Genomic DNA, 12,252 nt, shown 5'->3' on the forward strand with positions numbered 1-12,252 from the left:
TCAGGGTGCCATTGTGTAGCCTGTAGAGGTCTGTGTGTCCCTCCATGGATATGACTCACCAGACCATCACTGACCCACCACCAAACTGCTCATGCTGAATGATGTTACAGGCAGTATAAAGTTCTCTGCGGCTTCTCCAAACCCTTTTATGTCTGTCACATATGCTCAGGGTGAACCTGCTCTCATCTGTGAAAAGCATGGGGCACCAGTGGCGGACCTGACAATTCTGGTGTTCAATGGAAAATGCCAATCGAGCTCCACAGTTTCCGGAAGTAAGCACAGAGCACACTAGAGGAAGTCGGGCCCTCAGGCCACCCCCATGAAGTCTGTTGCTGATTGTTTGGTCAGAGACATTCACACCAGTGGCCTGCTGGAGGTCATTTTGTAGGACTCTGGCATTGCTCATCCTGTTCCTCCTTGCACAAAGGAGCAGATACCGGTCCTGCTGATGGCTTAAGGACCTACTACGGCTCTGTCCAGCTCTCCTAGAGTAACTGCCTGTCTCCTGGAATCTCCTCCATGCTCTTGAGACTGTGCTGGGAGACACGGCAAGCCTTCTGGCAATGACACGTATTGATGTGCCATCCTGGAGGAGTTGGACTGCCTGTGCAACCTTTATAGGGTCCAAGTATCGCCTCGTGCTACCAGTAGTGACACTGACCCTAGCCAAATGCAAAACTAGTAAAAAAGAAAGAAAAGATGAGTAGGGAAAAAAATGTCAGACACCTCCACCTGAAAAAATGTTCCTGTTTTGGAGGTTGTCTCATTGTTGCCCATCTAGTGCACCTGTTGTTAATTTCAATTAACAGCAAAGCAGCTGAATCTGATTAACAACCCCCTCTGTATACACCCCTCCCCCTCTGTATACACCCCTCCCCCCTCTGTATACAACCTTCCCCCTCTGCTACTTAACTGACCAGATCAATATCCCAGGAGTTCTGATTCAAAATTGTTCCTCTAATCTTTTTGAGCAGTGTATATTGCATGCTGATAAGGCCTCTATTTTAAGTTAAGCTACTTTTTCGGTGCAAGCCTTCCCTTTAAAAATAGATGGCTTTTGTTCGGGGGGATGTTTCAGGTTTTTCCTAATTTTTTTTCCTATTTTTGTAATTTACTGTATGGCCCCGTACACACCATAGAATCTATCCGCAGATAAATCCCATCGAATGGGTTTCAGCGGATAGATTCTATGGTGTGTACACTCCGGCGGATATTTATCCGCGGATAAATCTCCCCTGGGATGGATTTTCAGCAGATGAATATTTGCTGACATGCTCACCAAATCCATCTGCTGAAGTCCATCCCAAAGGATGGATCCGCTCGTCTGTACAGACTCACTGGATCCATCCGTCCAAAGGGATTCCCCGCACGCGTCGTAATGATTTGACGCATGCGTGGAATTCCTTATATGACAGCGTCGCGCCTGTCGCCGTGTCATAATCGCGGCGACGGCGCGACACGTCATCGCCAGAGGATTTCGGCGCGAATTTCAATGCGATGGTGTGTACACGCCATCGCATAGAAATCTTCTGAAATCCTCGAGAGGATTTATCCGCGGATACGGTCCGCTGGACCGTATCCGCGGATAAATCCTCTCGTGTGTATGGGGCCTAAGTTGTTAGGTTTTAGGGTCAAAGCACAATGTTCACTTATCCGAGCATGCAGCCTGGCAGATCAGGAAAGGGGGGGGCAAGCGAGCATCCCTCCTCCTGAACCATACCAGGCCACATGCCCTCAACATGGGGGGTGATGGTTGTCTAGCCACCCATCCCAAAGCACCTTGACCCCATGTTGATGGGGACAAGGGTCTATTTCCCAGAACCCTGGCCGGTGGATTTCATGGTCTGTGGATGGGGGGGCTTATTGGAATCTGGTTCTTATATAAGTAAGGACGGGGCCACCTGGCGACATCACCTGGTGACATCACGGACTGGTGAATGACGGGTTGGTGACATCACAAGAGGGCAATGCCCCAGGTGACATTGCCAAGTGGTCCCGCCCTTACCTTTATAAGAACTGTCAAATGGCAGAGCCTGCAGTAGGTTGGCCTTAATGGAAAGTGTGAGCTTTTTTTTTTCTCTCCTTTGGGTACAGTGATTGCAGCGGCAGCGTTATTGATGATAGATTTACATATTATTTATTTTTTAATAGAGGAATTTTCAAAAACTGTGTTTTTATTGTTTTTTAACACTATGTACCCCATACTCATTCACATGGGGGGGGGGGGGGTCTGGGGCATATTTCCTAGTATGGTATAATAGGGGGAACACTCGCTCACCCCCCCATTTCCTGACCTGCCAGGCTGCATGCTTGGATAAGGGTCTAGATTAGGGGGTTGGGCATTTAAAAAAAATATACGCCAAATGTTTTTTTGTTTTTTTATTCAGCTGTCAGCGGGGAAGCCCATTGACAGCTGACAGTGCATTTCAGGGCGTTCAGCAGGGTGAACAACCGCCAAACACCCTTCAGATTTGGGTGTGCTCCGAACTTAAGATCGAGCCATACCGTACACCCAACTCTAACCATGACCATAATTAGTGTTGGGCAAACAGTTCAAACCAAGCAAAATATTGACCCAAACATTGGCTGTTCGCCAGTTTAGTCAACTCCTGAATTGTGAGCGTGTTTGACTGTTTATTCGGCCTACCGAACGCCCCACAATGCACACCAGAATGCACTGCACAGTGCATTCTAAACCCTAACTAGCTGAAGCAATGACAGCTTTGGCCAATCAGGGAACAGAGCACTGTAAGGCCCTGTACACACGACCGAGTTTCTCGGGAGAATTCAGCCAGAAACTCGATCGGAGCCGTATTCTGCCGAGAAACCCGGTCGTCTGTACACTTTTGGTCGAGGAAACCGACGAGGATCTCGTCGGGCCAAATAGAGAACATGTTCTCTATTTCCTCGTTAGTCAATGAGGAAACTTGGCTCGCCGAGATCCTCGGCGGCTTCACAAGGAACTCGACGAGCAAAACGATGTGTTTTGCCTGTCGAGTTTCTCGGACGTGTGTACGGGGCCTCAGAGCCATGATAGGAGAAAGTAATGATGACTTTGCCCAATCATGGCTCATTGCTCATAGACCCGCCCCACACCATAAAAGGTTTCTTCCCAGAGTAGCTATTTGCAGTGTGATATTGGAATGGAGAGAGATAGAACAGGGCTCTCTCTGTTCATTGTTACTAGTAGTGAGTTAGTGTGCTATTGTGATTCTATTGTGAGTTTAGCGTGTCAGTGTCATGTGAATATAGTGATAGTGAAACGTCAGTGTAGTGCGACCTTTTTTTTTTTTACTTTAGTATCACTGGAGTAAGTCAGGGCAGTTTTTCTGTATATTGTATTAAGTCAGTGCACTTTTGCTGCAGTTACATACTGTAGGTCCATAGTAGGTGAGGTTAAAAAAAGACACAAGTCCATCAAGTCCAACCTATGTGTGTGATTATATGTCAGTATTACCTTGTATGTTGTGGTCATTCAGGTGCTTATCTAATAGTTTTTTTTAAACTATCAATGCTCCCCTCTGAGACCACCGCCTGTGGAAGGGAATTCCACATCCTTGCCACTCTTATAGTAAGGAATCCTCTATGTAGTTCAAGGTTAAACCTCTTTTATTCTAATTTTAATGAGTTGCCACGTGTCTTATTAAACTTCCTTCCGCAAAAAAGTTTTCTCCCTCTTAAGGGGTCACCAGTATGGTAATTGTAAATGGTAAGCATGTCCCCTCTCAAGCGTCTCTTCTCCAGAGAGAATAAGTTCAGTGCTTGCAACCTTTCATCATAACTAATGTCCTCCAGACACTTTATTAGTTGTGTTACCCTTCTCTGTACTCTCTCCAGTTCCAGTACATCCTTCCAGAGGACTGGTGCCCAGAACTGAATGGCATACTTCAGGTGCGGCTGGACCAGAGTCGTGTAGAGTGGGAGAAATATTGTTTTATCTCTGGAGTTAATCCCCTTTTTAATGCCAATATTCTGTTTGCTTTGTTAGCAGCAGCTTGGCATTGCATGCCATTGCTGAGCCTATCATCTACTGGGACTAAGGATGGGCCGAACACCCCCCCCCCTGTTCGGTTGACACCAGAACTTGCCGAACAGGCAATGAATTTGTTCGAACACGCAAACACTGTTAAAGTCCATGGGACACGAACATGAAAAATCAAAAGTGCTAATTTTAAAGGCTTATATGCAAGTTATTGTCATAAAAAGTGTTTGGGGACCCGGATCCTGCCCCAGGGGACATGTATTAATGCACACATTTTTTTTAAAAACTGCTGTTTTTTTGGGAGCAGTGATTTTAATGATGCTTAAAGTGAAACAATAAAAGTGAAATATTCCTTTAAATATCGTACCTGGGGGTGTCTATAGTATGCCTGTAAAGTGGCACATGTTTCCCATGTTTAGAAGAAAAAAAGTAATTTAAGGCCCCTTTCAGACGGACGGATAGAATGGTGCTTTTAGCTGCGGATTTTCTATTTTTCTACCGCAGCTAAAAGCACACAATGTTTGCCTATGGCCCCATTCACACACAGCGTTTGCGTGCGATTACGTTACATGCGGTTTCGTGCGAATAGAAAAAATAGAATTGAATGCGTCCAGGTGCGATGTAGCGCAGCTATATGCACATAACCGCAGGCAATCGCAGTCTTTTTTGTCACTTGCGGATATCAGCGTTTTAAAAAAAAAAACAGGAAGCACATCATCATTCATTAGCATACCTGGGACATGACACAGGAAGTACTAGGGATAGAGGAAAGAGGAGAAGACAGCATGGCGGCCAGAGATATCTCCCACGAGGCCATTATAGCCCTGGTGCATGCCCGACCGGAGTTATGGGACCCAGAATGCCCTGGATATGCCGACAGAGTGTTGAAGAGGTCAAAGTGGGAGGAAGTGTACAAATTTGTAACACCGAACTGGGACGAAATGTCTGCAACTGATCAAGATAACCGAGGTGAGTGCAAAGTTTCTGGTGTTTATGTATATTAATGTATCAGGGTACACATGCATCATAGCTCTTTCATTACAACCAGACTAATGAAGATTTACCCCCCCTAATGACAAGGCCATTTTTTTGCAATACAGCGCTGCGTCAATGACAATGCTGCAACTAAACCAAATTGTTGTTCCTTTTTTTCACACAAAGGTCGGGCATTAGTACTTTCTGGACAATTTAAAAAAAAAAAAAAAAACAGGAGGGGCAGCTAAATTTTAGCAGACAGATTGGACACTTTTGTCACTTGCAGTGAAAGGGGTCAAATGGTTTGTGTATTCTCTAGTTTCTTGGGTGGGGGTGAGAGCAAATCTCTCTCAATGTACGGCTTATATGCGTTTATTTTTTCAAAATATATTATTAAATTATACAATGAAATATATATTGCAGGGAAGGAGGTTTATACAAGGTGGAGATCCCTACGCGACCGCTACAAGAAAGAAGTAAACGAAGAGAAGTCTGCGGAGCGAAGCGGAGCACCCTCAACTCGCCGTAGGGCCAACCCCCATGCAGAGGCATTGTCTTTCTTGAGGCGCACCACCGAGATGCGTGCGTAAGTAACATATATGTTATTTAACAAACGTTTTCTGGGCAGTATAGCTGCACTGTCCCATTCATTTGAACGGGCTTGAAAGTTGAAGGAGCGGTATACACACCGCTCCCTCACCACTCCAAAAATGCTGCTTCCAGGATTTCTGTTTGCACCTTACCGCTCCAGTGTGAAAGGTGTAGACCCATTTTTTTCCCCCTCCTAGCTCCGGATAGAGGGCTATTCTGTTGTGTACACATGACACTATTCATGATAACTGTTTTTAAAAACGTGTAATGTTTTCTATTGTTTTTACCTAGAACTGTCTCAAGTGTTCCTGCAAGAGCCATCGCAAGGCGTGCAAGTTCATCACCAGAAAATAATACTGAGACCAGCCAGGAAACCATTCCAGAGACAGTTTCATCTCAAGATTATCAAGAACCTCCAGAACTGCAGGTATGTAATTTGGTCACGATCTCCATCTTTTTTGGTCGTACTTCTGGCTTTGTACAGTGACAGGTTTTTGGGACTACAAGTGCCTGTGTCTGATCGATTCAAAACGGGTGCTGCAAGCTGTGACACAAGCACTGGCACATATATTTAAGCAAGCATCAAGTGTGACCTCTGTTCACCAAGTGTGACCTCAACATCAGAAGCGTAATCTATGCATTCTATCTATTTCCAGGGAAATCTTGACAAGAGAGCACGATCTTCTTCCACCACTCGTCGACCACGCCAACAAGAGACACCTTTTGAGGATTATTTTAATCGTATTATTGTAGAAATGAGAAAACAATCACAAAATGATGCCAAAAAAGATGAGTTCCTCAACATCTCAGATCCCGATGTCATTTTTTTGAGAATGTTACTATGTGTACTCAGGGAGATTCCGCCAGAGAAACGCACTGATGTTAGGGGTGATATACATGCCTATTTAACGTATATAGTGTCCGCATGCAAAGAGCAACGCCCATATCCTAAATTTCAACCATGGGCTCTGGGTTTTAATTCACCTAGTGGCTCTTTGAGTCAGCCAATGCCCAGTCCTGAATGCCGTGACACCACACCAGTCATGAACTCATATGCAGGGCCGCCACCAACATATACACCCTTCCCATCTTATCCTGGTTTTCAGAGAATGCATGGGCAGCCCCACCCAGTCAGTTCACCCTCATCTACACAATCCGTACAACATATAGATGTTGGCAGTGAACCAAGCCCTTCTACCTTGCGTTCCTCTTACCCAGTGTATCAGAACTTGTAGTTTTTTCTACTTTTATTACTGTTTGTTTTTTTTTTAGTTTTTGCTCATGCAATGTTTTATTGATATCTTTGCACAAAGTAATGTTTAACGGATGTTCACCCTAAAAACAAATTTCTAACATTACAGCTAGCATACTAAGCACATCCACTGTATGTAGGTCTTTGTTTTTGACCGTACCAACCGTGATATTGGCATTTTGTCCAAGGCTTACGGCGTTCCTATCCTTGGATTTGATGATTGACGGCTTGTGCAACAGTTTTCCTGGCGCACAACGCGCGTCACCAGATTTCTAGGAATAACATAGCTGCAAGTCGGCACTATACGGTGGACACAGGCGAGAGGGAAACTGTTTCACAAGCCGTCAATCATCAAATCCAAGGATAGGAACGCCCACTCCCGCAGTTAACAGAACCCGGAAGCCCTGAACAAAATGACAATATCACGGTATGTACAGAGACAAAAAAAAAAAAAACCCTACATACAGTGCTTAGTATGCTTAGTGTGCTGGATGTATTGTTTGAAAAAAATAATAATTAGGTGAACCCCTGCTAAATGGCTTGGTTGACCTGAATTGTTTCCTTAAGCTTGTGCATTGTTGGTTCACTTACTCTTTCCTGCCATTTCCCTTCTATATATATATGTTTTTTTTTTTTCTCAATGCCTGTTTCTCCTAGGTACGCTTTCCACTATCATCCGAGCCATGCAAAGTTATTTAGAACAACTTACTAAACACCTTACTGAGGAGAAACAGGAAGTGAGAAATTCAGATGAAGAAAACAAAACATTAGTGAAATAGAAGGAAAATTGAACCAACAATACACCTAGGAAACGATTTAGAAATTAAAGAGAACAAGATTATGTTCCTCAAAATTGTTTTCTCTCAGGAGAATTTTGCACACAATCTGAAGCACTTAAATTCAAAATGGCTGCTGATGTTGCTACATGCACCCCTCTTTTGAACAAGTTATTTTTGCTGTTTAGCATTGATCTTATAAAAAGTATTTAACAAGGGTCTACGCCCGCTCTTTTTTGAAAAAAAGTCGACAGCTACAAACACTATAGCTGCTGACTTTTAAAAGACACTTTGTGGAATATTTAATAAAGGCAAATCCATTTAGTATACAAGTGCACTTGGAAGTGCAGTCGCTGTAGATCTGAGGGGGACATGCAAGTAAAATAGTAAACACATTTGCTTGCACATGATTGAAAGATAATAATCAGCAGATCTACCACCCATATCAGATCTACTACTCAGATCTACAGCGAATGCACTTCCAAGTGCACTTGTAGTGTTAAGTTGTTTTGCCTTATTAAATTAACCCCTTTGATCTAAACTGCCCCCCGGAGGACAATCCCTCTATCCTGCTAGCTTTCGATGCCGCCATCAGGAAACTGGCAGTGTGCGAGCACTCTTCGTGAATGTGCCGGCTGCTTTCGTGCCGTAGGAGGACAAAGGTAGAAGACCCATCGCCTACCCCAATGTTTTTGGGCAATTTGTTTTTATATTTTTTTTATATTTTTTCAGGCAGGGTAGAACTTCACTTTCAGTTTTTGTTCATGCACCTAATGTCCACATCTATTTAGTGGAAAAAAGATTTTCTAACAACACATCAGGAATATCTCTGGAATGTTCTAATGCAGGGATATGCAATTAGCAGACCTCCAGCTGTTGCAGAACTACAAGTCCCATGAGGCATAGCAAGACTCTGACAGCCACAAGCATGACACCCAGAGGCAGAGACATGATGGGAATTGTAGTTTTGCAACATCAAGAGGTCCGCTAATTGCATATCCCTGTTCTAATGGGTCACTTTATATTTTTTTGGAAATGTTCTGTGTCATGTTTTACTTGAAGAAAAATGCATGTTCATAAGGAATATTATAAAAAAAATAGTTTTGTATTGTTTTGTATAGATGCAAGCAACCATATTTTGTAAGCATCGTTCTTTTGTAATGATTTACACATTTTTGATACACTTTGTTAATTTTTGTATAGCAAACAAAAAATAAATCCGATTTAATTGGACAAAGTTGTCAACTACTTTTATTACAGAAAAAATGTTAACAGTGTTTTTCAAAAGGTTGATGTAATGGTTAAAAAAAATAGGAGACTAAACATAATCGTACTGCCACGGTAACTGTCCATCATCAGAAAGGAAAAAATCAGAAAAATGTTCACGGACTTGTAGAGCATGATTGCTTGGGCGACTGGTAGTAACACTCCCTCTGTGCTCTTCACAAACAGGTAATGGTGGTTCATTGTGTGCAATCTCCTTTCCCCTTAGAAAGTTATGGAGAACACAGCATGCCAAAACCACATTGACAGCGTGATCCACTTCCAAGTGCATTGCAGTCAACAGTACACGCCATTTAGCTGTACAAATACCGAAGGCGCACTCCACCATTCTGCGTGCACGGCTAAGGCGGTAATTGAAGATGCGCTTCTTGGCAGTAAGACCGTGCCTAGTATAGGGCCTGAGGAGGTGAGTGGATAAGGCAAATGCCTCATCTCCTAGCACTACCAGGGGTAGATCTGGTCCAGCAGTACCTGGTAGAGGCCTTGGCTGTGGTACATTAAAATCCCCATAATGCAGACGCTGTCCCATCATGGAATTTCTAAAAATTCGTGAATCTCCAGAGCTCCCGTATGCTCCAACGTCCACCGCTACAAAGCGCATGTTTGCGTCACTCAGTCCCAGCAGCACAATGGAGAAATATTTCTTGTAGTTGAAATAGCGGGAACCAGAGTTTGGTGGCTTGATGAGCCTGATATGTTTCCCGTCTAATGCTCCAATACAATTCGGAAAGTTTGTCTTCTCCCAAAACTCCTCCGCTATCTCTTCCCACAAGCTGATTGTTGGTTCCGGCATGACTGTGCTCTTCAACTCCTCCCAAATGGCAATACAGGTGTCATGTACTATGGTTGACACAGTTGAAATCCCCATTAGGAATTGATGATGAAGTGAGGTAAAACTCGCTCCAGTGGCAAGGTATCTGCAATACAATAATTAAGAACAATTCAATCGATACACATACATAGAGTTCTACACATAAATAGAGTTCTGTATTACGATACACATAAATAGAATTCTGTTAGAAAAAAAAAGCAGCGGCTTAGCTGGAGACTTTTCATCAAAGACCAAAGACGAAAACGATGGAAGAAAAATGATTGCTTTTTCATATATATATATATATATATATATATATATATATAGATATCTCTCTCTCTATAATATATATAGATATAGATATAGAGAGAATCTATGCAATATGAATATATATATATATATATTGCAAGTAAATAGATATACACTTATATACATGTACATATACAATCACACATACACTATTGTCCATATCGGTACACCAGCATGTGCATGAATGATATGAAAAACCTACCTTAAAGTAAGTAACAGCCGTTCTTCCTCACTTATGCATCGTCTCATGTTGGTCCTTTGTCGGATGATTCGTCCTCGAACAAGCCCCAACAATTCGTCAAAACTCTCCACCGACATCCTTGTGTAGTTATAGAACTTATCACCGTGGGTTCTAAGTTCACCGAACATCAGGGCAAAGTAGCCAATAGAAAGACGCTGTGAGGTTAAAGGGTGCACCCAGTAACGACGGAGACGTCTTCTGGACTCGATAGCTCTTCTCCTCTTCATTTTCATGAATAGCAAGATGAGCATTGCCATCAAACTACCCATACATGCATTCATCTTGACAGATCTCAATACAGAACGCTCCTCTCACTCCAAACTCCAACACACACTCAGCCAGGGAACAAAGGAGACAGGAAATAGATGTTTTGAAATGCAGAGGACCGAAATGCATCATGGGTAGAATTCAAGGGAACCAAACAAAAACAAAAAAAAATAGAAAGGGTTGCTATGGAAATGAATACCGCAGCTAAACGCGGCCGCAATTAAACGCCCGTAAACGCATGTAATCGCAAAGTGCAAATGCAGCTAATCGCAGTGCCTGGAGCCTTGAATTTCACAAAACATTTGTAGTGCTTTTAACTGCGGGAAAACAGCCGTCCGTCTGAAAGGGGCCTAAAACTACTCGCGGCTATAATGAATTGTCAGGTGACGCAATACAGATACAAGTCATTTAAAAAAACGCATGGGTCCCCCCCAGTCCATTACCAGGCCCCTTGGGTCTGGTATGAATATTAACCAGTTGGTAACCGCCCTATAGCCAAAATACGGCTACAGAGCGGTTCCTGTACTCTAGGAGGGCGTCAATGTACGTCCTCCCAGAGACTGCGTTGTGCGCGCCCGAGCGGGCGCGCACACGCGATCGCCGGTGCTCGCCGGGTCTACGGGACCCGCAGCAACAGCACTCGCGGTAAGGAGCCAATGGAAGCGGCTCCTTACCACGTGATCGCGCCGTCCAATGACGGCGCGATCACTTGTAAACAAACCGGCGTCATGTAATGACGCCGGTTCCTCCCTCTCCTCTCTGTACCGTTCGGTACAGTGTGAGAGGAGAGGGAGGGGGGGGGATCGGGCGGCAGCAGCAGCCGCCGCACTGTGGGCTGGATCTGTGACAATTGCAGTCACAGATCCAGCCATCCCTGCGCAATACTCTGCAAAATAAAAATAATGATGAGTGCAATACTCTGCAATACCCCACCCCATACTCTGCAATACCCCACCCCATACTCTGCAATACCCCACCCCATACTCTGCAATACCCACCCTGGGGGGGTGGGTATTGCAGAGTATGGGGTGGGGTATTGCAGAGTATGGGGTGGGGTATTGCAGAGTATGGGGTGGGGTATTGCAGAGTATTGCACTCATCATTTTTTTTATTTTACTCTGCAATACCCACCCCCCCATACTCTGCAATACCCACCCACCCATACTCTGCAATACCCACCCCCCCATACTCTGCAATACCCACCCATACTCTGCAATACCCCCCCCCATACTCTGCAATACCCCCCCATACTCTGCAATACCCCCCCCCATACTCTGCAATACCCCCCCCCATACTCTGCAATACCCCCCCCATACTCTGCAATACCCCCCCATACTCTGCAATACCCCCCCCATACTCTGCAATACCCCCCCCCATACTCTGCAATACCCCCCCATACTCTGCAATACCCCCCCAATACTCCGCAATACCCTCAATACTCCAATACCTTGCAATACGTCGCCTATGGGGATTTTTAAGTAGCAACGTTTGGCGCAATTTCACGAGCGTGTGCAATTTTGAAGGGTGACATGTTGGGTATCTATTTACTCGGCGTAACTTCATCTTTCATATTATGCAAAAACATTGGGCTAACTTTACTGTTTTTTTTTTTTTTTAAGCACAAAACTGTTTTTTTTTTAAAAACACGCGTTCAAAAAATTGCTGCGAAAATACCGTGCAAGATAAAAAGTTGCAACAACCGCCATTGTATTCTCTAGGGTCTTTGAAAAAAAAGCATATATAATGTTTTGGGTTTCTATGTAA

At 44.0% G+C, this 12,252-nt stretch overlaps 1 protein-coding gene across 1 annotated transcript; it reads right to left on the reverse strand.

The window, feature by feature from the left end:
* Nucleotides 1–8,585: 8,585 nt before the first annotated feature.
* LOC120924777 (protein ALP1-like) lies at nt 8,586–10,501 on the reverse strand. The gene is made up of 2 exons (XM_040335799.1): nt 10,183–10,501; nt 8,586–9,777 (listed from the first exon to the last, which is right to left on the reverse strand). The coding sequence occupies exons 1-2, from the start codon at nt 10,488–10,490 to the stop codon at nt 8,895–8,897; spliced, it is 1,191 nt and encodes a 396-aa protein (XP_040191733.1). The 5' UTR covers nt 10,491–10,501; the 3' UTR covers nt 8,586–8,894.
* Between the last annotated feature and the right edge of the window lie 1,751 nt (nt 10,502–12,252).

The sequence above is a fragment of the Rana temporaria genome, chromosome 1 (assembly GCF_905171775.1).
Source record: "Rana temporaria chromosome 1, aRanTem1.1, whole genome shotgun sequence".
Classification (NCBI taxonomy): domain Eukaryota; kingdom Metazoa; phylum Chordata; class Amphibia; order Anura; family Ranidae; genus Rana; species Rana temporaria.

Excerpts from the sequence above, each read along its gene's own strand:
- LOC120924777 (XM_040335799.1), bottom strand. The coding sequence starts at position 10,490 with ATGGGTAGTTTGATGGCAATGCTCATCTTGCTATTCATGAAAATGAAG. Across the intron at positions 9,778-10,182 it reads CGGCTGTTACTTACTTTAAG|ATACCTTGCCACTGGAGCGA; the intron begins GTAGGTTTTTCA and ends ATTGTATTGCAG.